The sequence below is a fragment of the Notechis scutatus genome, chromosome 3, assembly GCF_049901735.1.
Source record: "Notechis scutatus isolate UNSWTSFEM ecotype Mainland chromosome 3, rNotScu1.2, whole genome shotgun sequence".
Taxonomy (NCBI): domain Eukaryota; kingdom Metazoa; phylum Chordata; class Lepidosauria; order Squamata; family Elapidae; genus Notechis; species Notechis scutatus.
Window position 1 is genome coordinate 92,860,516 of NC_142011.1, and position 26,725 is coordinate 92,887,240.

Consider the following 26,725-nt stretch of genomic DNA (forward strand, 5'->3'; position numbering starts at 1 on the left):
TTTTCTCCCCACCTTTCCCATGGTTATTTCAAACTGTCCAATTACACTTAAACGAATTGTTTTGGTAACAGTCCCTGGCTTGGTGGGCTAGTTGATGTTGCATTCCAATCCATGACCTTGAAACACTCAGCAGCTCCCATGGGACAGCACCAAGAGTAGTTTCAATTCTTCTCATCTCAGTCTTCCTCCCTCTTCCTCCCTGCAGCTCCCTCCCTCCATAATGTGTGGCAGATTGGCATCTGCCAAAGTAGCAGAATGGCAGTCCTGACATTATCCATCTATCTAACTGCCCACCTACCTCCCAGAGAGATACCACTGAACTGATAGTATTATAAAAGGGATCCTTACTTTTCTAAGGCAGTCTACATAGGATGAAGTACAACAGGAAGTGCTGAGTTCCTATTTTGTCTAGTAAAACATGAGAAGATTGTTCGAGAACTGAATAATGTTGGAGATGGGGGTTCAGATACTTCTGAATGGGTTGGGGCAGGGGTGGGTTTCTACCGGTTCTGTCCACCTCTGTAGAACCGGTAGCTCTGAAGAGCAGCAGACATAGAACCGGTTCTATGTCTGCTGATGTTTTTGCCCACCCGCCCGCCTGGGCTCTTACCTGACCTTTATTTCCTGCTTTTTCAACTTCAGCTGCTGTGCGAGGAACGGCTGCAGTTAAAAAAACAGGAAAAAAAGGGCTTTTTCAAAGGCTACTTCTCTGCACACAGCGCTGCTCAGCTGTCCAGGCACCAAGCTGATGACAATTTACAAGCGCGCGCACAGCATGCAAGGAAGCACATCATAAATCACCGAACCTCGTAAATCACCGAACCAGTAGTTAACCCTGTCGGATCCCACCCCTGGGTTGGGATCTAAATTCAGCCCTCAACTTTGCTTCAAAGTTTACCTTAAGATGAAGTAGCACTTTGCATATGTGAAGGTTGATGTGACTGGAACAGTGCACTCTTTTCTAGGACAAAAATGTTGTTGGAATCTTTTTAGCTCATGGATAATTGGAAGGGGCTTAATTGTATCAGATCACAAACTTTTGGAAATGAAATTGCCACAGCATCCCATTGTTAGTTTTTAATTAAGGGTAGGAAGAGAACAAGCAACATAATGGTTTTATTTATAAAATAGATAAGGTGAATTCATTTCTTACAATGTACTTCAAGATTAATTAAAACTTGTTCCAATACAGCTCTGTTCTATTTGCTTCTAATATTTTCAGAATTTTTGGAATCTACTTTAGCAAAATAATCCCGTAATAGTTATGTATAAGAAATAGGACTTTCACCAAAAATTTAAATGTGACAAGAAACTCCTCAAAATTATTTGGCTGAAATACAGGCTTAAAAAGCATTGTAACGTTACAGTGAAGATTATGCTAAAAGCATTGCTGTATTTTCTTGTTTATAATTTAGGATTTGGCTCTTGGAACAGATGCTGAGGGACAGAAAGTGAAAGACTCAATGCGGGTTCTCCTTCCAGTACTGCTTAATAAAAGCCATGATAGCTACGATAAAATAAGAGCTATTCTTCTGTATATCTTCAGCACAAATGGTAAGGTTTGCTTCATATTCAGTTAAGGTTATTGGAACAAAATGTTTCTGAATGCATAAAAATAAAAACATGGTTGTGCTGGATAGTGCTTCTGCAGGCGACATCATTTTTTGAATCCTAGGATAATTTAATTGCAGTCTTAACCGAAATTAATTTGGCACTATATACTAATTTGGTGAGATTTCTAAGAAAGCATGAGATTGTATTATTCTCAGAAATAGAGAAATTCACAGAAAAATAAGTTTCCCATCTTGTCTGTCTATAGAAAGCAATTCTATAAGAGTCATTGAGCTTATTTAGAAAAAGGACTTCAGCACCATTTTGGGTGCAATTCTTCCCTTCCTCATTAGGCTACCATTTCCTAGTCCAAATGTTCCAAGTCACGACTGCAAAAGGTGCTCACAGAGGGTGAGGAGAAAGCATGATAAATCTGTTAAAATCTTTAAAATCAGAATTACTATGTTTGAGAAGTATAACTAGGAAAGGGTGATAAACGCTGGCATGACGGAAACATTCAGCATGCTAAAAGTTCCTATGGCATATAACATTTTCCTTGATGGCTTAACATAACTTATTTATTCTACACAGTTGTTGTTGATTACTAATTCAAAATGTCACATTTATCAAAAAGGAACTACCCAAGAAAATTTGGACAAGTTGATCCAAAATGTACAGATAGAAAATGACAGCAACATGATAAATAATTGGATATACCTTGGTGTGCCTGTCCTCACTACAGTAAGGAATATAACTTATTTTTCCTGAAAACTATCTTACTTATTTTCAAGGTTCTCATACAGTACATTAATTTCAGTTTCTCATCCTTGCAATTTTTCTCTCTTCTCATTTAATTTTCCAAATTGCTCTGTCAGCAGTCTTAATGAGAACAATTTATGAAATTAATGACAGTAAAAGCTTGAAACACAGAGATCCCCCCCCCCCCCCAGAATGTAGAGTAATAGTACAAAAATCTGTTGAGCACATTGAATTTATAATATAAGAAAACATTCCAAAAAGTTTTATAAAGATGATCTCAATAACCTAATAAAAAGTTTGCGTAATTATTTCGTTAAAATGACTATGGAGATAAACCTCAGGTGTAATGTTTATCTGAGGGCAACCAATGTATTCATAGTTGATAGGAAAGCTATATAACAACTATACCTGTTCCATATTACTACATTGTGCCAGAACGTTTGAACTCTGAAGCTGGAGTGTACATATTTTCTTATTGAATGAAATGGAACATTAAAAGAGAAATGTTTAGTGGAATCTCTGGCTATGGTAGATAATTTAGATTTATGAAGAACAAAGCAAACAGTTAGCTAAATTGCAACTTAGGAGCAGTACCTATTGTGGATTTTTGTTTGAATATCTGATTTCTTAGATGATAATAAACATTTGACTTTTTAGCCTGCAACGCAACGAAGATCGTCAAGAAGGACTCGCTCTTCAGAAGGAACATTTCAGCTTTCTAGATGGACACCCATTGTTAAAGATGTCATGGAGGTAAAGTTTTCATGAAGAATGCTTAAGCAGATATTTTAAAGAGAGCATGTGAGTGTGTATGTGTATATTTAATGGAACAATTCCTTTTAGCCATGCTGAATCCTTGGGTTACAGAAAAATGTTATTCTGCAGAATATGAAAGACTACAAATGTCCATTTCTCTTTAACAACACTTAACTAATGGCATATTTGGACACACACACACACACTTTTTTTGCAGTTCTTAGCATAATAATAATTAATAATAATAATAATAATAATAATAATAATAATAATAATAATAATAGAGTAGCATGCAGAAAGTACTTTCAAAAAATCAAATAGTTTAAAAGTCCCAGATATATTTAAATATTTAAAATACTGAAAAAGAAGTGCTTTTCTTCAAAGATTTAATACGTAGAAAGGTATACACATACAAGCACACACACAAACACTATAAACATACAAACACACACACACACACATACACTGAACACTAATAAATATTGTTGGAAATATACAGCATTTTTAATTCCTTAAACTGACCACATATCTAAAATCACTGTCTTCCTCCTAATATCAGTGTACAAGTAGAAAATTATGTAGTTATATGAACAAGATGCCTTGTCTTGAAATAAACATGAAGTGATAAATATTTGGAATGTTGAACATAAATTATTGGTAACTATGAAATGTCTTTTCATTGATAAAATGATTCATAAATGGCAACTTCTGTTCCAATCTTTTGTCAATGTATTGCCCATTAACCTAAGACATTTTTCCTACTGTATACAGGCTTTAAGTCTGGTTGCTGGCTACAGGTAATGTGAATCTTCAAATTGTATAACAGGGTTATATTTCTTTGTTTTCTAGGATGCTATAGAAAATAAATTAGATTCAAAAGAGTGGCCTTATTGTTCCCAGTGCCCGGCACCCTGGAATGGCTCAGGAGCAGTGAGGTTAGGAATTTAAATGTAGTTGGCACAATTGCTCCTTGTTTTCCTGATAATTAATTTGAACTATTCTATGTACTTCCCTTTCCAGTGCTCGTCATAAACCCAAAACTAGTTACTTGGAAGAACGTAAGGGTGGTGCAAAGCTTATTGTGTTTATCATTGGAGGTATTACGTATTCAGAGACACGTTGTGCTTATGAAGTTTCTCAGGCATACAAGTCTTGTGAAGTTATTATTGGTAAGCCTTCTTTTAAGAATAGTTGTATTGCTTTAATATATATAAAGGGGGGAGGGGCGTGTTTCAAAGAACAAAAGACAGAAACAGTGAAAATGAAACAACACAAACATATTATAGAGAAAGCCATTCTGCCTCTTTTGAGTACAGATAATTCTTGAGATATGACCGTAATGGAGCCTGCCCATTATGTGACGCATGACATGGCAGGTGAAACATCTCACCAAATTATCTCCCCATCCCTGCTCTCCCTAATGAAATGTTAAATGAATGTGTGGATCATTAAGCAGAATGCAGGGTGCCTCCTGGGTGGGCATTGGAGACCTAGCACAGGCAGAAGCCCTCTTGCCCTGATCCTCCAAAGGCCTTTCCTACTCCCAAGATGCTCCAAGCTCCACTTCCCATGGCACTTAGCAACATAGCCACATTTATGGTTGTTTGCAGCATTCCACAATCACATGACTGTCTTTTGCATTGGTTTGCCCCAAACCGGCATTTTTTGTTTTCGGCAAAACAGTGCCCATAGTGAACAATGAATTTGCACTTAGGACCACTGCGTTTGCTTAATGATCATGGCATTTGCACATATGTCTGCTGTGTTTGCTTAACAGCTGCCACAAAAAAAAAAAAAAAATATAGCTCTTATGATTTATGACCATACTCTTTTGATTTCTGTTTTACAATCTTCCCATTTTTCTGCTAAGGTAAATTCTAGACAGATCTAAAGCAGTGGCCCCAACCTTTTGGGCACCAGGGACCGGTTCCGTGGAGAGAGGTTTTTCCGCAGACCGGAGGGGGAGTGGTTTTGTGTGCTGCCTGCATCCCACGGATGGGGCTTTGCTTGTTTGCACGGACCAGTTTCTGGCATGCTGCGGACTGGTGCCAGTCCACGGACCACGGGTTGGGGACCCCTGCCTGGTCTAAAGGGGTGAGTAGGACAAGGCTGGTTTATCTTGCCTTTCTTTCTCTCCCCTTCTCTTTTGTATGGTCTCTGTGCTGTTCCACTTGCCAGGTTTTTCATTGCAATTGACAAATAGCAATAGCACTTAGACTTACATACTACTCCATAATGCTTTACATCCCTCTCTAAGCAGTTTACAGTGTCACCATTTGCCCCCAACAATCTGGATCCTCATTTTATTGACTTGGAAGGATGGAAGGCTGAGTCAACCATGACCCAGTCAGGATTGAATTCCTGGCAAAGAGCACAGTTAGCTTGCAGTATTACATTCTAATCCAAGGGTCCTCAAACTTGGCAAGTTTAAGACTTGTGGACTTCAACTCCCAGAATTCCTGAGCTAACATGACTGGAGGAGGAATTCTAGGACTTGAAGTCCACAAGTCTTAAAGCTGTCAAGTTTGAAGACCCCTATAATCTTAATCACTGCACCACCAATGGTAGAAGCATCTTAAGGAAATGGGGAAAGAAATAAACTAGGAAAATCAGATACTATGCTGGAATTTAGGAGCAATGGTGCACAGAAGCCATTGCATGTCTAACCAGTCTGCCAGTTTTTCTGAACATCTAAGTCCTTACTTTTCCTATTCACATTTAACTGCTGCAGTTACCAATGTTTGCCTTATTTCTGCATTCCTGATCTGGACTACATATGTTCCAGTTCCATATTTAGACATTTTCCAGTCTTGCTTGAGGATTTTCAAACTTTTTTCAGGCTGTTGAACATTAATCCCTGGAACCTTGGTTCAAGTGGGAAAATGATAAATTGTCATGGATGCAAATTTTTGAATGTTGCTTGATAAACTTGGGCTCTTTACTTTAGAAATCAAGTTTGATCTAGTGGTTAAGGCACCAGGCTACAATCCAGGAGACTCTGAGTTCTAGTCCTGCCTTTGTCATGAAGCTGCTCGGTGACTTTGGGCCAATCACTCTCAGTTCAACCTACCTCACAGGGTTGTTACTGTGGGGAAAATAGGAGGAGTAATATTAGTAAATTTGTTGGCTTGAGTTACTTATAAGTATATACTTATAAGTATAATAAAGGCACAATATAAACATCTATTTAAAAAATTGCTATGGATGCCCCTGCAATTGCTTTGGCCTTACTCTCTAATGGAACTATATCAAGTTTTTCATTTTTAAAATGAAAATTCTATCATGTTTTTCTTCTGCACATTAGAAAAATCCTAATCTAGTCTGCTATCAGTGATGAATGTGGTAAATTAATATTCATGAATGCATTTTTTTTACCAGGATCCACTCACACTGTGACACCTAGAAGACTTCTGGATGATGTAAAAGCACTTACTGTAACAAAACCAAAGGATAGTGTGTATTTGAAGGATGAGTAGAAATCATAGTGAAACATTCACTTCTGCTTAACTTAACAGATAAAAAAATCATGTTATAGATATTATGGATGTAATCTAGCTGGACATAAGCATTTTAAAGTCCCCTGGTTTCAGTGGAAGAAAACTGTTTAACCATTTTTGCAGCTTCTTTTTGAAATCAATGGGTATTTATAAGCACTCAGTTTAAACTGGACTGTATTCTGTGTACATATTTTACAAATAAGTGTTATTTAGAATTGTTTTTTATAATTTGAGATTGCTGCTTTTCATTGTGGTAGGGAATGGGAAGATGGTAAAAATGAAGTGCATGCAACAGCTTTGTTTTATATTGTGCTTGCGTTATACAGTAACTGGCCTTTTGTTGTGAAATGTTCACTGTAGAGAATGTTCATCACTACAACATATTACATTCGACTTGGAAAACATGTTTGTACATATGCTAATAATGTCAATAATGTGTACACTTTCTATCATGGAAACGTCTGTTTCTAAATATATGTTTGTAAAATGTTATTAAACTATGAAGAAATTTAAAATATAAATGTGTAACACAATTTCACAATTAACAGGTGTAGAGCTACAAAATTCTATGCAACTTCAATTTCACTGAAAACAATTTGCAGTAAACTACAGATATAAACTTCTTTTCTGAGACATTTGATATAAATTATAAAATATAGGTGTCTGGGAGTGCATGGATCTTTTATGGTATTTGGATAAAATTCAGGTATGTAATAAACACTTTACCATAATTAAAGAACATTGGAAAATGTATTGTCTTGTGTTTCTAGAGAATCTTTAAAGACTGCAGTACAGCCCAGTTGGTCATTTCCCTCCCCTCTTCTTTCCTTGGAAAATTGCCTCACTGGAGTCTTTCAAACAGCATTCAGTATTGATTGGAGCAGGAGAACAAAAGGTGAAGAGTAATGGCATACAGGGGTAATTGATAGCTTAAAATGTTCAAAATGGTACATATTGGATAAAAAAAAACCATGATTGCTTATTTAAATGATGCTATCCTTCACTAGCACATCCATTTGGAAAATACAGTTCCTAATTTGTTACCAGAATCATTGGGTAATTTATTAATTTAAGACCCATGTTTGATGGCATTATGGTTTATTATTTAATAATACAATGCTGTCTTGACTGTTCACTGCTACTTGTTTGAATCCCTGCCTTCCTGGCTTGTACAGGAAGTTAGTGGGATGGTGTTGATGTGAATGAATAAGATACCTCTGAAACATGGCAAGTGCATTTAAGAGGTAAATATGAGTATCAGTATTGACTATCTCCATTTATCGCTTGTCAGCATAATATTTTATTATAAAGAACCATTAACCTTTTCAGGAAACTAAAACATGTCTACTATTGACCTCACCCCTTTCCTAAGAGGCTTGTAGGGGGTGTGCATAAGCGCATCAATCGTGCCTACTGTCCCTGTCCTATTGTTTCTTTTATTTTTCTTATACGTATCCATTTCATGTATTCATAACTATGTTTATACTTATACCTGTTATCTTGTAAGCAATTGACAAATCAAATAAATAAATAAAAGTTATGATCTGAAACAGAGTAAGGTACTGTGTGGTGTACCACATAGTATCTAAGATGGTCTGTAAAAATACTTATTTGGACACAGAATTTAGATACATCAAAACCAACATGAGAAGTTTCTTTTTCCAGTAATCTATTTTAATTTTGGATGTAATACCTCTATTCTAGATATAGTTTATTAGTCTTCAAAATACATTGTCAGTACTGATGAGCTGTGCCACTGGATAATGTCTGAATTTTCACCTTAGCTAAATCTTCTGAGACAGCTTGCATCATATGCTCTGTTGTTGTCTTCAAATTGTTTGCAATCTGTATAGCATTATCCAAAGTGCAGTTTAATATCTGTTAAAGACGAAATTTCATAATCATCAAATATATTTTGTTAACTAGTTTAAACAATATATTTTTAACTAGTCATTTCAAAGATTTATATATATATATATATAATATAAAAATAAAAATAAATAGTCCCCTTAGTCAGCATACAACATAGGGCAGAATACTTCACCAATAAACAATAAAAAGTCAACAAAAACCACTTAATAGACCAAAACATTAAAAAAAACCAAAGCAGCCACATACAAACACATAAAATGCTGGGGGGGGACGGGGACGGACGACGACTTATCCAACAGATCATACTGCTGTCATATCCAGTGACTAAGGAAGAAAACAGGATTTTAATTTTACAGGATTTTAAAAGCAAGGTCAGGGCCCACCAAATATAAGCGGATTCATTTCAACAGATATATTTCCAGGGACCTAAAAAACAGGACTGAGTGCATGACAACTCAAAATTCCTAAAACATCTGAAATATAAATTTCTCAAACTTTCCACCAACTACTAAATTATTATTTTGTAAATAATGATCTTGTCTTACCATGCTATTTATGTCTTTACTTTGCCTTTTTCTCCTATTACTTACTGACTTCCTTCCATTAATATTACTACCAGAGAGGTACTGTGGTGAAAGGATAATGCTCTCATGCATCTTTGAATAGCGGGTTTGGGGAATATATCGATTCTGTCTAAAAAGACAGCGAAAGAAAATAAAAAATGTTCATACAGTACATTCCATGTTTAATATGCAAAATGAAAAACGTGGCAAGCCAAAAATTTAAATCAAGATGTTAATTATGCATTATTTGTCAGGCTGCTTTCAAGCATTTGAAAAGACATCCAACAATTACAATTTTTCCCTTTTAAGTTAAATATATCTGCATAATTAACGTTTCACCGAAGTACAAGTTTGCACAATTGGCTATTGATTGGTTCAAACTGTAACAGACCTTACCTGTCACATAATCTGTGTATAAAATCTTCTCTCTGTTCTTCTTTACAAATCCTTTGATGGGCAATGCTATTTTGCAAAGAACCTGAAAATAATTATCAATCAATATTTCATTAAATAAACGTATTGGCAGTTCCTGCCCTAAATATCAAAATGTTTTGAATTGTAATGCTGCCTTTTGATTATTAGAAAAGGAGGCTTGGAAGATAGTAACACAATCTTTTGTTAGGAGATAACAACTTATAAAGGCTATGAAAAGATTTAAGGTATGTCACTATTGAGGCCTATATTACATAATATGGGCCAAATTCTTCTTTACTGTGACCAACTTTTTCTATAGCAAAACAAAATATGTTGCAACACATGGAGATCTTATGACTGATCTTTAGCAACTGCTTGAAGTTACAATGGATTCCTAAAAGGTACTTACAACCTAGCTCTGAAGCTTTGATGGACAGTTCCCCTCTGTCATGTAACCGCATTTACAGCGGTTATAGCATCCTAGATTCAAGTGACAGATTTTTTTTATGTTTTGCTGAAAACTATGAAATGCAAAAATGCCCCATAGTAAACAATAGATTTGCTTAAAGACTGCAGATTCACTTAATGACCAGTCATTCACTTAATGACCACATCAGAAAAGATGATAACCCACTCTGTAAACATCACGACATATCCATAATGGGGAGGCTTCATTATGGTCGTAAATTGAGAACTACCAATATAAACTGAAATGTATAATGATTTTTTTGCTATCTTGCTGCAAACTCTGTTTCCACTGATTAGTTATATAAATGCAAAGCAATCAATTGAACCTAAAGAGATGGTGCTTAATCCAAGGGCACCCTCACGCATTGGTCTGCTTCATCATAGGGAGGGCTGTCTCATCCAGAACAGGCAAGTTACCATATTCCTAAACCCAGAATTTTTCACCAGCTTTGTGGTTCATTGTTAACATTTTAGGTATAGTTTAGTTATAGCTATCTAATATAACTCTTGAATTACATAATACATTGCAAGATAGCCCAATATTAACCATAGTAATTAATTAATATGGCAAAAATTGGTTGCTGCATGAACTGAATTGACCAATTTAGGCCTTTCCCTAGCTAAAATATATCACTTCATCTTCTATCTTCTTTATTATTTTAATTAACACTGTGTCTTTCAGTTTTTTGTTTGTAGTCATAAAGCTATTTTTAAGCAATGTGTACAAATCAAATAGGCTTATTTCTAAAATGTTGATATAAATAGTCATATGCATAGATCCAAATAGTTAAATATGATAATGTCAATAGCTCACTTTAGAAATTTATAATTTTAATAGCCTAAATGCCCTGTCAGTTGTTTCAAGCTTGAAAGTTTAAACTCACTGTTTTTTTCTTGCAAATGCACTAAAGCAATTTCTGTAAAATAATATTTCTGTGAATATTATTTAATGTTTCTGTGCAATATTATTTAATAAGAAATAACAGTACTGAATTTGGCGCAAGTCCTACACCTAGCAAGTTGTGGGTACAGTAATATAGAGCATTATTCATGATACAGCAAAAAGTTCAACAGGATTGCAGCTGCCAATAAGCATTTGCAAAGGCAATCTACTGTAGATAATGTAAGGAATATTATTGAGCTGCCCTTCTATCAGATTCAAAGGTAAGATGGCTAGATTTACCAATGTAAATGCCTTTCTGTTAAAGGGAAAATATTAAACGGTAGTTTGGAATAATGAAGGGGATGTGATAAAAGTTGTCTTTTGGAACTTCAGATCTGTCACCTTACAAACTTAGGACAAGTCATTATTTGGCTTCCCAAATAGCTTTCTTTAGACCCATTTTTGTTCGTGCATTTATTGAAAGGCCACAGAAGGAAAAATGTATGTTTCTTATGTGGAATTAAATTTGTCATTAAGAACTAGCTGACCCAATGAATTACTTCCATGATTTAATTTCAACTGGTATCTTAAGTGGCATGTTTATATGTCTGTAGAAGGAGACCCTAATTCATTAAGAGATTGTGGATAAATCAAGGGACATGGAGAATTACTTTACTCTGCCTAAATGCTTGGTGTTTTGATAAGAGAGATGTGAGTATCACAATTTCCTAAATGCAGCTCTGATATAAGTAATTTGTTCTGACCTGAAGATTGAAGAAATTACCACAAGGTTTGTTTAATACACACTAGATTCAAGGCCATCTGAAAATCCTAACCCTTTCTTCTATTCCTGATGGAGAGCAACTTTTTGAGAGGCTAAAGAAACTTCAATCTTACTTTAACTGAATTTAAATAAATAATTCCTTATATACCTGTTACATCTAAATCCACTGGTTTTCGTTCAAAGAAGATTGGAAATCTTTCACAATCAGAATGTCCTCTAGTTGCTTTTCTATATTCTGTTTTATTTCTAGATTAAAAATAAAATATAACACTTATTTAACTGAAATTTAATAGCAAACATGTAGGTAATGATGCAATCCCATGCAAGTTTATACAGAAATAAATCTTGCTAATCTTAATTATCTTCTTCCTAGAAAAGTTTTTCTTGAAATCTAATAATCTGGGAGTATACAGTATATATGATTCAGTTGACTTCATTTCTAAGTAAATATAGGCTTGCAATGTAAATCTGTAAGGTAAACTAACTTGGGGTGTTTCTTGCATTTTATATTAAGTATGCTGAGTTGATTCATATTACGTATAGCAATATAAATACTAACCTATTAGAATAACAGGAGCATATTTTATTTCTTGATAACTGCATTTTCAATATAGGATGCATAATAATTTTAGGCTTATCAGTAGAATGTCTCACTTTCTCAAGAAAGGTATCTGAAACTGACCTTCCTATGGAAAATATTACAGATTAAAAAACTGATTACTGGATGCTTCTTATTCGAATGATTTAATTATTTATTAAAACACAAATGTTTATTTTTATCTTGTTCTACCTTGTTCATTTAGTAAAGTTAAATCAACCTCATTAGATTCTTTGCTGATTAAATTTGCTAGAGTTGGAGATCTTATTTGAAGATCATTTAAATTCCTGATGGAAATGAAAAGAAGATTAGCATTGTATAGTATCAGATTACTATCCGAGGTGATCAGAACTTAATTGGCTCGATATTCTGATACTTGACCAATAAGTGAATGAATAAATGCATTTACCACCAGTAGATATAATTATATTTATAAAAAGCTCTGAACTTTATATAGTGAAATTGTCATATTGGACAATATTTGGTTTTGGTTCAAGAGAAAAATGCCTAAAAATGAAAGAATATGAAAAAGGAAAAAATAGCAAATTTAATATATTTTGGGAAGTTACCTATCTGTATTTTCTTGTTCATTGTTGTAATTCTGTTTTGTTTTATGGGATCTGTGGTATTGGTCAAATTCTTCAATCTTAAATATAAAAGTAAAATAAAATATAGAGTGGCTAATAAATTAAACAAGAATGCCAGACAACTTAGCACATTCATTTAATTTATAGCAATGTACCAATGTATGTAATTACATAATTAAACTATAATTTATTGAACCATTAAGCAGATTAAATATGAACTTGACTTACAAGAATATGCTTATTTGTTTGCTGTCTTGTTTTGTCCATAGATGCCATCATTTTTAAATGGATATTTTTCTTCTGCAGTTGTAGATGACTATGGAAAAAGCAAAATATGAATCTTTAAAAATTTCTTCCTTGGTATAGTTTTTTCTAATGAAGTGCTGCTTAATTTCAGCCCTGATAGCAAGTTTCTTCAACTTTGAAGTGTATTATTATATTTATCCCAATCTTAGATACAGATTAAAGGAAGCTGCAGTGGATGCTATTTTATAACAAACTTTTAATCTAAAAAAACAGATTAAAATCTTCAGCAGCAATCACTTAACTTATGTAACAGCATACATTTAGGAAAAATAAATCAGTATAACAAGTAATATGAGTTCCAGAAAAGCTGATACAAGTAAAGTACCTTGGAAAACAGTTAAAATTTCCTCAGACTGATGTTATGCCCATTGGTGTTTGAAGATAAAAGCCAACATTCTTAATTTATACTGGGTTGTGGTTTAGACATATAAAACCACTCTGAATCCTAAGTACGGTAATATATTTATATAATTTTAATGCAAATCTAAATTTCGCATAAGTCATGCAAGTCTAAATTTTAGCTGCTATTTGATTGAGATACCTCAATTGGTATCCATTGTTAGTGTTTATTTTTCAAAACATAACATAATCTGTTTTTCCATTTATCTTTAGAGAGTAAGCAATCATCTATTATAATTTTACTTGGAATATTATCTCAACTAAGCCAGAGGGACATCCCTACTAAATTTAATGATCATCTTCAGTTATTATCGTAAAAGTTCAACCTTACATTTGGTGGAACAGATGGTTGCTATGACCTTGTATAGCTTTTTTATATGCCTTTTGTGGAGTTACTTCTATAGGGTGATTTTTATTCTTCCAATAGTTCTCATTTTGGGGAATATTTAGTCCTGCAAAGTTTCTTTTTGGAGATTCATTGGTACTTGTATTCAAAGGACTCTAAAATAAGCATAAGAGAAATATAGGAGGCACATCTATTTAAAACATGCAAAAATAAATGTATTGAAAGTGTTCTGTTTTTGCTTACAGAATGCTGATTAAGATTATAGATATCTACCGTGTTTCTCACAAAATAAGGCCGGGTCTTATTTTTTTTTTGACCCCCGAAAAAACGGCTAGTCCGTCTTTTCGGGTGTGACTTAATTCCCTCCCCTTCATCCTCGGATGGGTGGGCGGCGACGGCTTGGATGTTGACCTCGGCGTTGGTGGGGCACTTCATATCAGGAGACCTTCTGCCACCATTGCTTTCCCTTCTCCCCATGCTGCCGCGGCGTTTAGAGCAACGCCGCAGCATTTGGTGCAGCCATGCGCAGCAAGCCAGGGCTCCTCCCTGCAACCAGAGCCTGGCGGAGACACTTGGCTTCAGGCGCTCCTGTCGCCGCCTTCCCTTCGCCTTCGAAGGCAAAGCCAATTCTTTTAAAAACGACGCTCTATTACCAGTATGACAAAGCCTCCCCTGCCCGAGAGGGCAGCCCAACCACACATGGGGAGGCAAATCTCCCGGGGCCACAGCGCAGGATCAGCCCACCCTGGGAGAAGGGCCCAGCTGCCATCCCTGTCTGGGGCCAGGCAGAGCATGAAGAGCTTCACCTGGGGCGCCCAGTGTAGCTGACAGGCGGGCCCTCCTGCCCGGTGGCGGAGTTCTTGCCAAGGCAGCGAGTGCCTCCCCGCCAGGCCCTCCATTCATCCCGCCAGGGCCGTGCTAGAGCCATGCGGGCTGGGCAGAGCCGGGAAAGTGAGCCGCAGGTACGCACCCGCCTGCCAAGCGAAGGAGCTGGGCTGACCCAAGCTTGGCTTCCTTCCCAAGTCCCTCCAGCCCGAACCCGAAGGGGCCACCGGGAGAGGCCACCCGAGGCAGTGATAGCACCTACCCATCTGTGGACAGGGAGGCAAGGAGCCCTGGCTGGCCACGCGTGGTTGCGCCAAACGCCGGCAGCATGGGGAGAAGGGAAAGCAACGGTGGTGGAAGGTTTCCCGATACGAAGTGCCCCACCAACGCCGAAGTCAATGCAGGAAGCATCATATCCGGGTATGCAACAAAAGTACTTCCTAACAGCAAGCCCCCCCGCCATTCCCCCCCCATTTTGCATGTTTAATATAGGCCTTAATTTGGGGGGAGGGCCTTAATTTGATTTCATGCCTATAAAACATGCTGGGACTTCCTGGATAGGAAGTCCTGGATAAGACCTGGATAATTAAGAAAATACTTTTGTTGAAGAAAAGGCTATAATTTTGAAAATAATTTTCCTGATGAAATTAACCAAAACAAAACACTTATAAGGGTCAGTGTCTTCTGACATTTAGTGGTATTTAGTGGTATTAATGGTATTTGGATTGAAAACTACATTATTTTGTTTATTCACAAATCAGTCTTTAAGACTTACAAAATACCGGTCAGCTTACCACAGAATAACTTGAACAAACAGGAGATGGGTGGGATCTGATTGATGGTGATGATATATATGTTGAGGAATACGAAGCGAATGTCTTCTCAATTTTCTCCTTGATATCTTCTAGAAACATCCCAAGTTTAAATATTTCCCCTTCTACTTTTCTTAATACAAAAATAATTATATATGTATCACTAATTTTGCTCTGTTCTTTCATTATCAGATGTAAGATATGATACAACAGAAAAATAAATGAGAAATTGGAAATTGAAATACATTTATGAGAGATAACGTTAAATATTGGTTGAAAATGTTGAATGGTAAAAATGTCTGCAGTGATGAAAATACTAGTTAGACTAGCAAGTTTAGTTTGAAGGAGAAAATTGATAGTTCTATAGAGAAGAAAAATGGGCCCTATACTATGAAATAGTAATGGTGTAGTTTTGATCTAGCCATATTTTTCTGTGTTGCGTACATCTTTTAATAGCAATAAAGCTACCTGTACAGAAAATTTACCTGCTCTTACTCCTATACTTTTATCTGTGACAATGGGGAGTGAATTGGTTGCTATCTATTCAGTTATTTTACATTCAACAGGGAGTGTGCTGCTTGCTATCTATTCAGTTATTTTACATGTTGTTTTTGAGCTATTCATACTTATAATTATTTTATAATTATAAAGTATTAAGTTTTGATCCAACAAAAAAGATCATACTGGATTTGGAAAGGCTTCAAATACGTATTTTAACTGAAATCAAGCATTAATAGGTTTTATTTCTAGGTACAGAGGATTGGATTGCAATATTAACAAAGTAGTACAGTAAAAAAATTAATAGTTATGTTATTTTAAAACATTAATACTGGACCTGTTAGGATCAAATTTTCCAATAGTTCTTGATGAACGCTTATGATTCTGAAGTTGCAAAGCATGATGTTTTTCCTTGGTAGCTACATAATTATGTTCCAGTTGCTCCAGTTGTTCTTTTAAAAGTTGTAAAAACTTAGTCCAAAAAATAATAAAATCATTTAATTCCATATTAATTTTACTATAAATCTATTCAAGTAATCTATTCCATTAATAGAAATTGAAATGTCAAATTCTCCTGAGATATATAATACCAATAATTTTGGAAGAAACAATATAAACAAAATTACTAAATCTGAATGACATTAAACATTCTAAACCGCCCTTTTCATGCTTGTTTGTTTCAGTGAGAAAATAAATTCAAAACACACCAGTTTAAGTAGAGAGGAAATGCTATATGTCAAAGCAGAATAAATCGTGGATATGTGAATTATGAGTCTCTGCCATGGGTTGCTTAATTAATTAAACTTAGTTCTTATTAAAAACAATCAGATAACAGAATAACAGTGTTGGAAGGGACATTGGAGGTCTTCTAATCCAACCCCCAGTCCAGGCAGGAAACTTTATACTATTTCAGACAAATGGTTGTCTAATGTCTTCTTAAAAACCTTCGGTATTGGAGCACCCACAACTTCTGGAGGCAAGTCGTTCCACTGATTAATTGTTCTGTCAGGCAGTTTCTCCTTAGTTCTAGGTTGTTTTCTCCTTTATTAATTTCCATCCCTTGCTTCTTGTCCTGCCCTCAGGTACTTTGGAGAATTGGTTGACTCCCCTCTTGAACTACATTCTACATCATGGAACCGGATAATCTTCAAATGGAGCTCCTGTCTTTTTAAATGTATACATAAAGTTGAATTTACCTGAAGATGTTCTTGGACTGAAAATACATTCTGTTTAATACACTCAGAAAATATTTCAACCTTTAAAAAAGGAAAGAAATACATTGCATTTGAACTTGCAGATGAGATGTTAATAAAATAGGTCAAGTTCCAAACATTTAAAAATTAACATGTGGCATTACATTTGCTTTCAGCTCTTCAGTTTGTTTCTTTAATATCTGTTCCGTGTCATCTGTTATATTTTGCAGAAAAGGAGTGTTCACAGATGGTTGTCTTATTGCATCAACTAATGGCAATGAAGAAGTTATATTTTTGGACTGTGATTCTATAAAACAAAATTTAAAAAAGATTAAATAAAAACTATGGAAAATTTTTCTCAAGACAACAACCTGCTTTTTTGTAAAGCCTATTTAAAGTACCTGGATGAGAGGCTTGGGAAAAATCAAGCATGTGCTCCATAGGAATGGTTGCAGGAGAAAAGGCAGACATTTTGGAAGCTATTCCAGTACTTTGTGCTTCAATACTAAGTTCTGCCGTATGTGAATTTGAACAAGGAGGTATCTGTGAAAATATACACATTCACTGAAAAGTACAAAATCAGCATTAACAATAGAAATCATTGACTTGCCTCTCTTAGTTACCTCATCCTTTTAGCAGCATCAAACAATTTTGTAATTACAAAAAAATTCTAAACATTACCATATTTCCATTATTCTAAATATTTATATATATATATATACATCCTGCAGTAAAATCTTCTGTGTGGCTTACAAAGTAAGCACATAAAAAACAACTTTTAGTGAAACTTTTACTAAATCAGGAGATAAAATAATGTCATGTTAAAAGCTTCTAAACATTACTACACTTTGTCAACGCTAAAAATTATGTGCATACTTTAACAGAATCTGCAATGTCCTAAAAAACAAGGCAAGCATAGATAAAATATTTCTAAAAACAATATAAGTCTAAGGGAAAAATATATTAGGGAATTAATTATATTATCCCTGATTTCACAGTGAATAATTTTGATCATAGGATGCTTTGAAAGAGAAATGTTATGACTGAAAGATGTTGAATAGTGAAGAGTAAAGCAAACAAACATGTTTTTATTTGAAACAGGAGAAAAAAAGTGGGCTGATTTTCACAATTGGAGGGAGATTAATTAAGGGAATAAGGTAAAAGTAGGCTGTTGGGAACAAATTAAAGCATTATTTAAGACATCAGTATTGTAATAAAACAGAGAATGGAGGATAACAGCTAATTGGTTCTTTATTTTTCCTACCCAACTTTTGAAAAAATAAAATTATAAATATATTAATCATATACTACAGCAATCCTAGTTACAGAAATCAAGAAGTGCTGAGTTGCTCCACAAAACACAATTTGGCAATGTGGACTGAGATTTGCAACAGTGATAGCGAGATTCTCACAACATGGGCCATGAATATTTCAAGGAGTTTCTTAAGTACATGATGTGGACTCTTTACTCACCTTCAGAAGCCCTCTTCTGAACAGAAGTGTGAGGTTATCAAACATACAAAAGTTTCTTCAGCTGAGGTGCCTTATTTATGGAAAACTCTAGGAAAACATACTTTCATCTATGTCAATATATTTTCATTGCCAGGCAAAAACATTCTTTCTGAACAAGATTGTAATATTTTTGTATTCAATTTAATTATCCACTGTACCCTGCAATAATAGAACTATTGGTAACTATGTACCCTATCATATAATTTGATAGGGCTTTAGAAAAAGAAAATACAATATTTTTATTAAGAAATTATCCTCAATAATGAAATTGATTTCTTATTCTGAGAGATTTACCTTAGGACTAAATCTTAAATGATCGATATGATTTTGAACCTCAGCTTGCCTTGTCAGCACCTGTAGTTTGAAAAGGTACAGAAAAACATTTTTGAATATGGTTAATATTTTCAGCATAACATTAGTTGCACTGTTACAATAATGTAAGACAGTAGTCAGAATCATTTCAGGTTCCCCAAATCACCTTAAATCTTATAATTTACTCTTACATCTTGTGGGATCTTGCATAACAATACCTAAAAATGTCTAAAGATTTCATATATTTGAAAAAGTGTAGAATTAAAACATAATTAATTTTGAATGGTTGCAGGTATCATTTTGGGGACTGATGGATACTTGAGCATCCATAGGTGCAGATTTGCTGATCCATGTCATAGAATACTCAAAAGCATTCTAACTTCTAGGAGACATATATTCAGTAAGCTGCTAACAAGTACTGCAAGAACTGTAAAGAAAAAAAAAAGAATTTGGTTTAGAAAAAAATCAGAGAGTAAAACACATGCCATTAGACAGGAGAACAACATATATCAACTACTGTAGTTTTATTATTTATTAAATGTATCTGGCCTTCAAACTGGACAGATTCAAGGCAGCATACATTAAAACCTAAAAAAAAATCAGAATACAGAAAATATGAAAATGAAATGATGTAATGGGAAAGTACATTAAAATGTAGAATTAGAAACGGAAGATTGGAAAATGTACCCTTTCTAATATGTAACATGGCTAAAAAACTAGCAGGCTAATTTGAAGAAAATGCCACATGCGAGGAAAGTCCTAAGCTAGTATATTGTCATAAATTAGCTACTATTGTAATATTGCTAGAGATTTATACTGGAGATAATTGATTAATTATTTGGAAACTAGGAATTGTTAGCATAAATATACTTTGTTATTATGATAAAGAACAATTAAAATTATTTCCACAGTCACGTGATTTCCAAGATTGATTCCAGGATAGCAATGGACTCTAAAAAAAAATAAGGGAGGGCGGGGGAATTGGCAGAAAATCAGAAACTATTCTTAATGTGTAATTTTTATTTGTTAAAGTTCCATTAAATTTCAGTTCATTTCAATATTCTTCAACACATGTATTTCACACTGCATTTATTGCAGTATAATTGTATGTATATTTATTAAGAAACGTTCTATTAATAGGACTACAAAAGTGGTTTAGGATTGCATCCCTCCCCCCAATCAAGAATCCAGGAAAATCTCCCTGGCATTTAATTTAAATTAACAAATGTTTAAAATAGGTTTTCAGCATTGATTTGGAGATCCAACTCAAAAATCAGTGAATGAATTTATCCATATAGAAGGAGACCTAGTTTATATGCACACAAATCACTTTTAATCTACCTCTAGCTGTTGATCAAGTTCAAAAGGTCCATTTTCCTCTTCTTGATTTCTGATTGTATTAGATTCCAAAAATACAAAGCTTTCATTATTTCCTTTCAATTCTTTGACTTTGGGAGAAATCTCAGAGGAATCATGAAGTCTATAATAAGCCTGGTATTCATTGCATTGGGGATTAGGAAAATTTTCAGTGTTATCCAGAAAATATTGTTGATTTTGATACTCTTTGCGAGTAGAGGTATAATTTAAGTCTTCATTAATTCCAGGTTCCTTCTGAATTAGAAATTGTGAGTCATCCATGTTGTAGTATTTGCTACTACAAACAAGATCATCATTGTCTGTTAAAGATAGCTTATCTTGGGTCAAATTCCAATTTTTTAAAACTGAGTTACAACTTACTTTCCTTTCACTATTCTTTATTTCTTCTTCTGAGGAAAATATCCCTGTATTTTCTGAAATCTTATTTTTTATTAGTACTGTTTCATCAAAACTGTCAGTAAATGATATCTCTGGGATAGTCTCAGAATCAATTAATTGGTATGTTAAGTCCTCTGTTGGAAAATGACGTAAAAGGACATCTGACATTTTTGAGTTGGAAAACTCTTCATTTCTTCCTGAATTGGTAAAACCACCAATGTGTACTTCCTTTCCTGTGCTCATGGTAAATTCTATGTCATTTTTTTGAGTCAACAGCGCCGTATTTATTTTCCTTTGAGACAATTGCTTTTTACAGTCTGAATTTTCTTTTGTCAGACTGCTGATAGAAGATGTCAATGTGGAAACAGTTGGGGAGACATGTTCTACAGAAATAAATTCTTCCAAATTCTGTGAATCATAACTAAATTGACTTCTATGTGGTAGATCTCCATCATAAGGCAAATCATCTTGCTCATTGTCAGTATTGTCTTCAGAGTAAAGCATATCAAATAATATACTATTCACTTACTTTTCATAGAGTGAATGTTGTTTTATTGAAATTACTTATATTTTGATCATATTCTGCATGATTTCAAGCTCTGTAAGATTTGAGAGAACAAATTTAATAATCGGAGTCATCTATAAGAAGACAAATCTTGTAAATCTCCTATTTCCTTTCTGTAGAATTTTCATAGACATTTGACATTTGCATTTGTTCCAAAAAAGTCTATATCATAACCCAAGGATCTAGTTTGGATTGAAAGACAAATATACCTACAATTCTTTACACAGTTTAATTAGATGGTCAAAGTTCTATTGGAAGATTCATATTATCTGTTGAAAATTATGCATATCAGAACAATTATATCATCTATGTCAACTGAATTGCAGCTTCATGTGTGATTAAAAATGAGGCAATACAAAATAGTTATTTTATATAAAATATCCTCCAACATTCCTACTTTCTATATAAATCAACTCATTAATGTACCAATTTTGAAAAACACCAGGATGACAAATTTTAATTTGGATCTAGGTCATAATTATAATGTGCAAACAAATTTAACATTAACATCTACATGCTTTTTTAAAAACACTTTAATCTTTCTTCCAATACACAAATAAGTCATTCTGTACATATATGTGTATTGTGCTAATGACTTCAATATATACAGAAAATAAGAAATTTCATTAGATAATAAAAATATAAATTACATACTATACACACACACACACACACATATATATACACATACACACAATATATATATATATCACGTAATGGTAAATCAATAATAAATCTTTATACTCACATACTATAGGAAAATATTTCTTTAATTTTCAACAAAGATAGTTATAGCAGGCAAAATAAAAAAATTCACACAACTTTCTGTTATCTAGTTTAGTTGTAACCAAAATATAAGGCTCTTCTTTATTAGGTGTATTTTATTTCTCAGTTGTAACTCTATACTAAACACAGCTGACCTGGAGAAGTACAATATCTTTAATAATGCAACTATTCACCTTGTTACTTGCTTCTTTGATCCTGCCATTATTCAATGATAGCATAAAGGGAATAAAGAGCAACAAGCCAACATTTTGAAAGCCTGAAATAAAATTCAGCTTAATCTATTTATCTACTAATGTTTATTTTCACTGGGACTAATTCTATGTGTTTAGAAGTGAAATATAACATTTAAGGCTCTCATAAACATGACTATCTTCACTGTAAGGACTTTAAATAATTTATTTGTGAAAATTAATTATTTACTACTACTCCAGACATCATCTGGAACTGCTTCCTAAGATCATGAGCAGACCTCTGCAACATAAAGCCTTCATTAATTATATCTAGATAGGTAATTTCTAGGAATATAAATTTAGAAGTTGTAAAAGTGTGGAAAGGGAATTTCACGAAGGCAGTAGTGTCACAAAAACCAGGAAAAGCCCAAGGGGAACATCAGGTCAGCCAGAAAACAAACTTACATAAGAAAAGGAATCAAATAAAAAGTATTAAAGAATCCCTATAGACAAAAGCCTAAGTAATTAAGAAAACTAGACAGATAGGAAAAGGAAACAAAAGATAATTTAGAAAACCCTTACAAACACAGGACATACCAAATAAGCAAAACAAACAGACAAAAGACACAAAATATAAATTACAAAAGGGACAGACAGGAGATTGCCACAGAACAAATATGAAAAACTATCTTAAAGCTAAAAGAGATTACAGAAAACCAATAATACAATCTGGCCACCCCGCGGAGTTTGCCTTCCGCACCCCGCGGAGTTTGCCCTCTGACAGAAATAAAGACAAACTCAAACAGGATTTGAAACATTAGGCACAAATACAAACACTCACACAAAATCAACTTACAAAGGGAGAAAAGGGTATAAAAAACAAGGGGCTTACCATAAGAAGCTAGCTAGCCCAGGAACGCAGACTTCTCGCTGTTCTCCGCCTTCCTGAAAAATAAAAAGATCCAACTTTCAAGCAGTTGCCTGTATCCTTGTGCCGGAGCTCTCCCAGCGGGAAAATCGGATCCTCGAAAGAAAGGCATTTTGACACCTTTCAACAATTGGCGACCATGAAGGTTTCCCAGCCAACCCTGCCACCGGACTGGGCCTGCAGATCCAAACCCAGCCGGCATGGACCTTCTTTGTCCAGGGACAACATCCACGGACCCAGCCCGGAAGGTATAGGGTAGTAAAGGGAGTCCTTGGGTTTTTCCGCTCAACAGCTGCTTGAAAGCAGGTGAGTACCGCTTCAAATTTATAATCTTACTAGTGAGGGGAGTGGAAGCGTGAGTGGACCAGGTGTGTGATTGTGAGTTTTCTCTGTGGAAACAGCGGGACCTCACCTCCTCCGTTGTTGCCAGCCGCACCCCAGCCAGCTGCTAGCTCAAACACGAGCCATGACCGGCTGGATTTGGGAACGCAAGGGGTGATCATGGAGTGTGAGTCCTTCTGAAGGACGTAAGAAAAACCGAGCGGGCTGCAAAAGGAACTGGTGTTAGGAAATAAATAAAAAGCAGAGGAAAAATAGTCCCGGTGCATTCCGCAAGCAAAGCCCTGTGCATTTAGAAGGGGCCTGTACTGGCTGCTTGCAAACAAAATTGGAAATAGTTTGTCTAAAAAAAAGCAGAAAAGTTCCTTCTAGATCCCCACATTTAAGGGAGATCTGAAAACTGACGACTGAGTGTAGGGAGGGGCCTGTACCGAAGCTGCTGGGGGGCAGACGGTCCTCCAAGATCCCTGTTTTTTAGGGGGGGTGTCTTAAAACTGACGGCTGAGTTTCCCTAAAAGAAAGGGGCCCGTACTCTGTGTGTAGGGAAACCGGAGTCCTTTCCAGACCATTTTTGTCTGAAAACTGACGGCTGCAGCCCAGGTAAACCAAAGTAATCCCCACATCAAGCAGGGAATATGGGAAGTTGTAGCTCGAGGGAAATGGAAGAGACCCCCTTGGATAAATTACTTGAGGCTTGGGATGAAAGGCAAGTGCCTGTCCTGACGAATGCATAAAAAAAGAAGCAAAAACAATTTGCAAAAAGTGGGCTTTATTGCAGGATGACGGGTAGACAAATTTGGCCTGATAGTGGTACTTTAGATTATAAAACCCTGAAAGCACTTAGAACACGCATTAAACCCAGCCAAATACCCTATTGGTACTGCTGGGCTGAAATGGCTAGGACCAAAGACCTGACCAAGGGAAAAGATCAGGAAAAACCTGAAACCCATTCTCTGGAAGGAAAGACTGAGGCACGGATTATGGCTCCCCTTATAAGCAAACCAGTGCCAGGCAGAAATAGGGGACAATTAGAATACGTTTTAACCCACGTTCCCTTCTCTGCCTCTGATTTGGTCATCTGGAAAAAGGATACCCCAGCTTTCAGGGCTGATCCTCAAACAGTAATTCAAACCCTGAAATCTATCATAGACAGCCATAATCCATCCTGGGGTGATATGACTCAGCTGCTACAAGTCTTTCTAACTAAAGATGAACTATTAAAACTATTTGAAAAAACAGACCAAATAGCTAAACTACCAACTATCCCTGGACAGGCAGCCCCAGCCTGCATCGCATGGCCAGTACATCGTCCTAACTGGGACTACAATGATACCAATCACTGGGATGAATACACAAGAGCAAAAAATAACTTACTAGAAGCTTTAGAGGAAATAGGTAAAAAGCCTTTAAACTGGTCAGAATTTCAAAAAACAACACAAAGAGAAAAGGAAAACCCTGATGCCTTTTGGGTCCGCCTGTCAGAAGCAGCTATTGCAGATGCCCATATAGACCTTAGCTGCCTGAAGGACCAAAGGATTTTAGCTTCAGCCTTCGTGGACCAGTCCACCGTGGATATCAAAGAGCATTTCCACCGCTTTGTCTCTAACTGGCCAACCTTAGAAATAGCAGAGTTGCGCAGGATCGCTAACTTTGTCTATGATCAAAGAGACAAACTGAAAGAGGAAGAGAAAGATAGGAAAAGGAGCATAGAAAGACATGAGGACTTAAAAATGTTTGCTGTAATGCAACATGATGCCAGACAAACGCCAGGTAAAACCCCCTATAATTCAAGGAAATGCTGGCATTATGATAAAGCAGGATGGCCGCAAGGCAAATGCCAGCATTGCTGTAGGTGTGGACAGAAAGGGCATTTCAGCAGGCAATGTAGGCAACACCTTTCCCGCAACCGGTATCACCCACCACCTAGAAACATGAAGCCAGGCAATAATCCAGTCCATTACACTGAACAACAAAGCTATCATCATCATGCACCACCCAGCGCTCCTTTTCCTCAAATAAATCGTAACAATGGACCTCAATGGGAGCAAAGAAGGGAAAATGACCTGCCCCTTTCCTGACTAGAACATGAGAATGAAAACACTGAATTCATGGCTACCTTTAATGGGCTGGCTATTCCCCTAAAAAACGGCCCTGAAGGGGAACCCATTGTCACCATTCTTATAGGAGGAAAAAAATACAATTGCTTAGTTGACACTGGAGCCACCTCCTCATTAATTACTGAACCACCATATAAAGCTTCAGTGGCTGAAGGGGCTCGGGATAGCATAATGGGAGTGGGGGGGGGGAATAATCCCTGTAGAATTTACCCACAACGTAACAGTAGAACTAGGACCTTTCACATTAGCCATTCCTTCACTATTTGCCCCAGTCCCCACCATCCCTACTAGGAAGGGATCTCTTATGTAAAATGGGAGCTACCATAACATGTGGAAAACAGGGGCTGCAATTGGAGATCCCAGAAAAAGGCACACACAAGATAATCATGCTGATAACCAGCAACACAGGGCTTCATGAAGATTTAAAAAGCCTGCCACCCTCCTTATGGGGCTGGGATGCATCAGAAGTGGGACTACTTAAAGGAGCAACACCTGTTATTATCCAAGTGAAACATGGACCACCTCCATGCGTGCCCCAATATAAAATCCCTGCAGAGGCAATTCACCTCATAAAGAAATCAATACAAGCATACCTAAAGCAAGGAGTTCTCATTATGGAAACCCCATCTTCATAAAGGGGAATCTGAACAATGGGGAAAAAAAATTCAGCAGTTTTTGAGCAAGGATTTTGGAGAGTCCCAGATGGCAGACCCATAGCCCCACGACGTCTCCTTAGGTTAATTTGCCAAAGACTACATACAAAGTAGACATTGTGGCACACAAGCTATGGTAGATGCCATCAGGAGGGTACGGTATGCACCTGGAGCCTATAGTGAGGCTACAAGAATAGCCACTACATGCCAAACCTGCCAAGCAAATACCACCTCCAGAAAAGCAATTCATGAAGGAGGAAAACCCTGGGCACAGAAACCATTTGAAAAGATCCAAATGGATTATATACAGCTACCTAAGGCAAATGGGTATCAATAGGCTCTTGTCTGCAAGGACCAACTAACCCACTGGGTAGAGGCCTTCCCATGCCACCATGCTACTGCCCTAGAAACAGCCAGACATCCCCTCAAAGACATTGTGCCTAGGTTCGGGGTCCCCACCATTCTGGACATGGATAG

The 26,725-nt window shown here is 35.9% G+C and overlaps 2 protein-coding genes across 3 annotated transcripts in view; one reads left to right on the forward strand and one right to left on the reverse strand.

Annotated features, from left to right (window-relative positions):
• The window catches only part of STXBP3 (syntaxin binding protein 3), a 34,537-nt gene extending 27,221 nt beyond the window's left edge, over positions 1-7,316 (forward strand). Inside the window, exons 14-19 of one of the 2 annotated variants that reach the window (XM_026671757.2) lie at positions 1,416-1,554; positions 2,186-2,292; positions 2,968-3,063; positions 3,916-4,001; positions 4,087-4,235; positions 6,445-7,316. In XM_026671757.2, the coding sequence (XP_026527542.1) occupies positions 1,416-1,554; positions 2,186-2,292; positions 2,968-3,063; positions 3,916-4,001; positions 4,087-4,235; positions 6,445-6,542 (675 nt within the window). In that variant the 3' untranslated portion in view covers positions 6,543-7,316. Of the gene's footprint in view, positions 1-1,415; positions 1,555-2,185; positions 2,293-2,967; positions 3,064-3,915; positions 4,002-4,086; positions 4,236-4,936; positions 6,385-6,444 lie in introns of those variants that run through there. The other variant, XM_087960768.1, reaches the window with a different exon arrangement.
• Positions 7,317-8,113: 797 nt separating this feature from the next.
• On the reverse strand, positions 8,114-21,281 carry AKNAD1 (AKNA domain containing 1). Its single transcript, XM_087959997.1, has 16 exons — positions 20,271-21,281; positions 18,918-18,977; positions 17,513-17,654; positions 17,276-17,418; positions 17,115-17,174; positions 16,256-16,389; positions 15,403-15,553; positions 13,769-13,938; positions 12,961-13,048; positions 12,715-12,791; positions 12,338-12,432; positions 12,107-12,233; positions 11,696-11,793; positions 9,395-9,476; positions 8,981-9,128; positions 8,114-8,441 (listed from the first exon to the last, which is right to left on the reverse strand). The coding sequence occupies exons 1-16, from the start codon at positions 21,192-21,194 to the stop codon at positions 8,298-8,300; spliced, it is 2,643 nt and encodes an 880-aa protein (XP_087816123.1). The 5' UTR covers positions 21,195-21,281; the 3' UTR covers positions 8,114-8,297.
• Positions 21,282-26,725: the final 5,444 nt, after the last annotated feature.

Excerpts from the sequence above, each read along its gene's own strand:
- AKNAD1 (XM_087959997.1), bottom strand. The coding sequence starts at position 21,194 with ATGCTTTACTCTGAAGACAATACTGACAATGAGCAAGATGATTTGCCT. Across the intron at positions 17,655-18,917 it reads ATTTAAGATTTAGTCCTAAG|ATACCTCCTTGTTCAAATTC; the intron begins GTAAATCTCTCA and ends ATATTTTCACAG. Across the intron at positions 8,442-8,980 it reads GTAAAGACATAAATAGCATG|ATATTAAACTGCACTTTGGA; the intron begins GTAAGACAAGAT and ends CGTCTTTAACAG.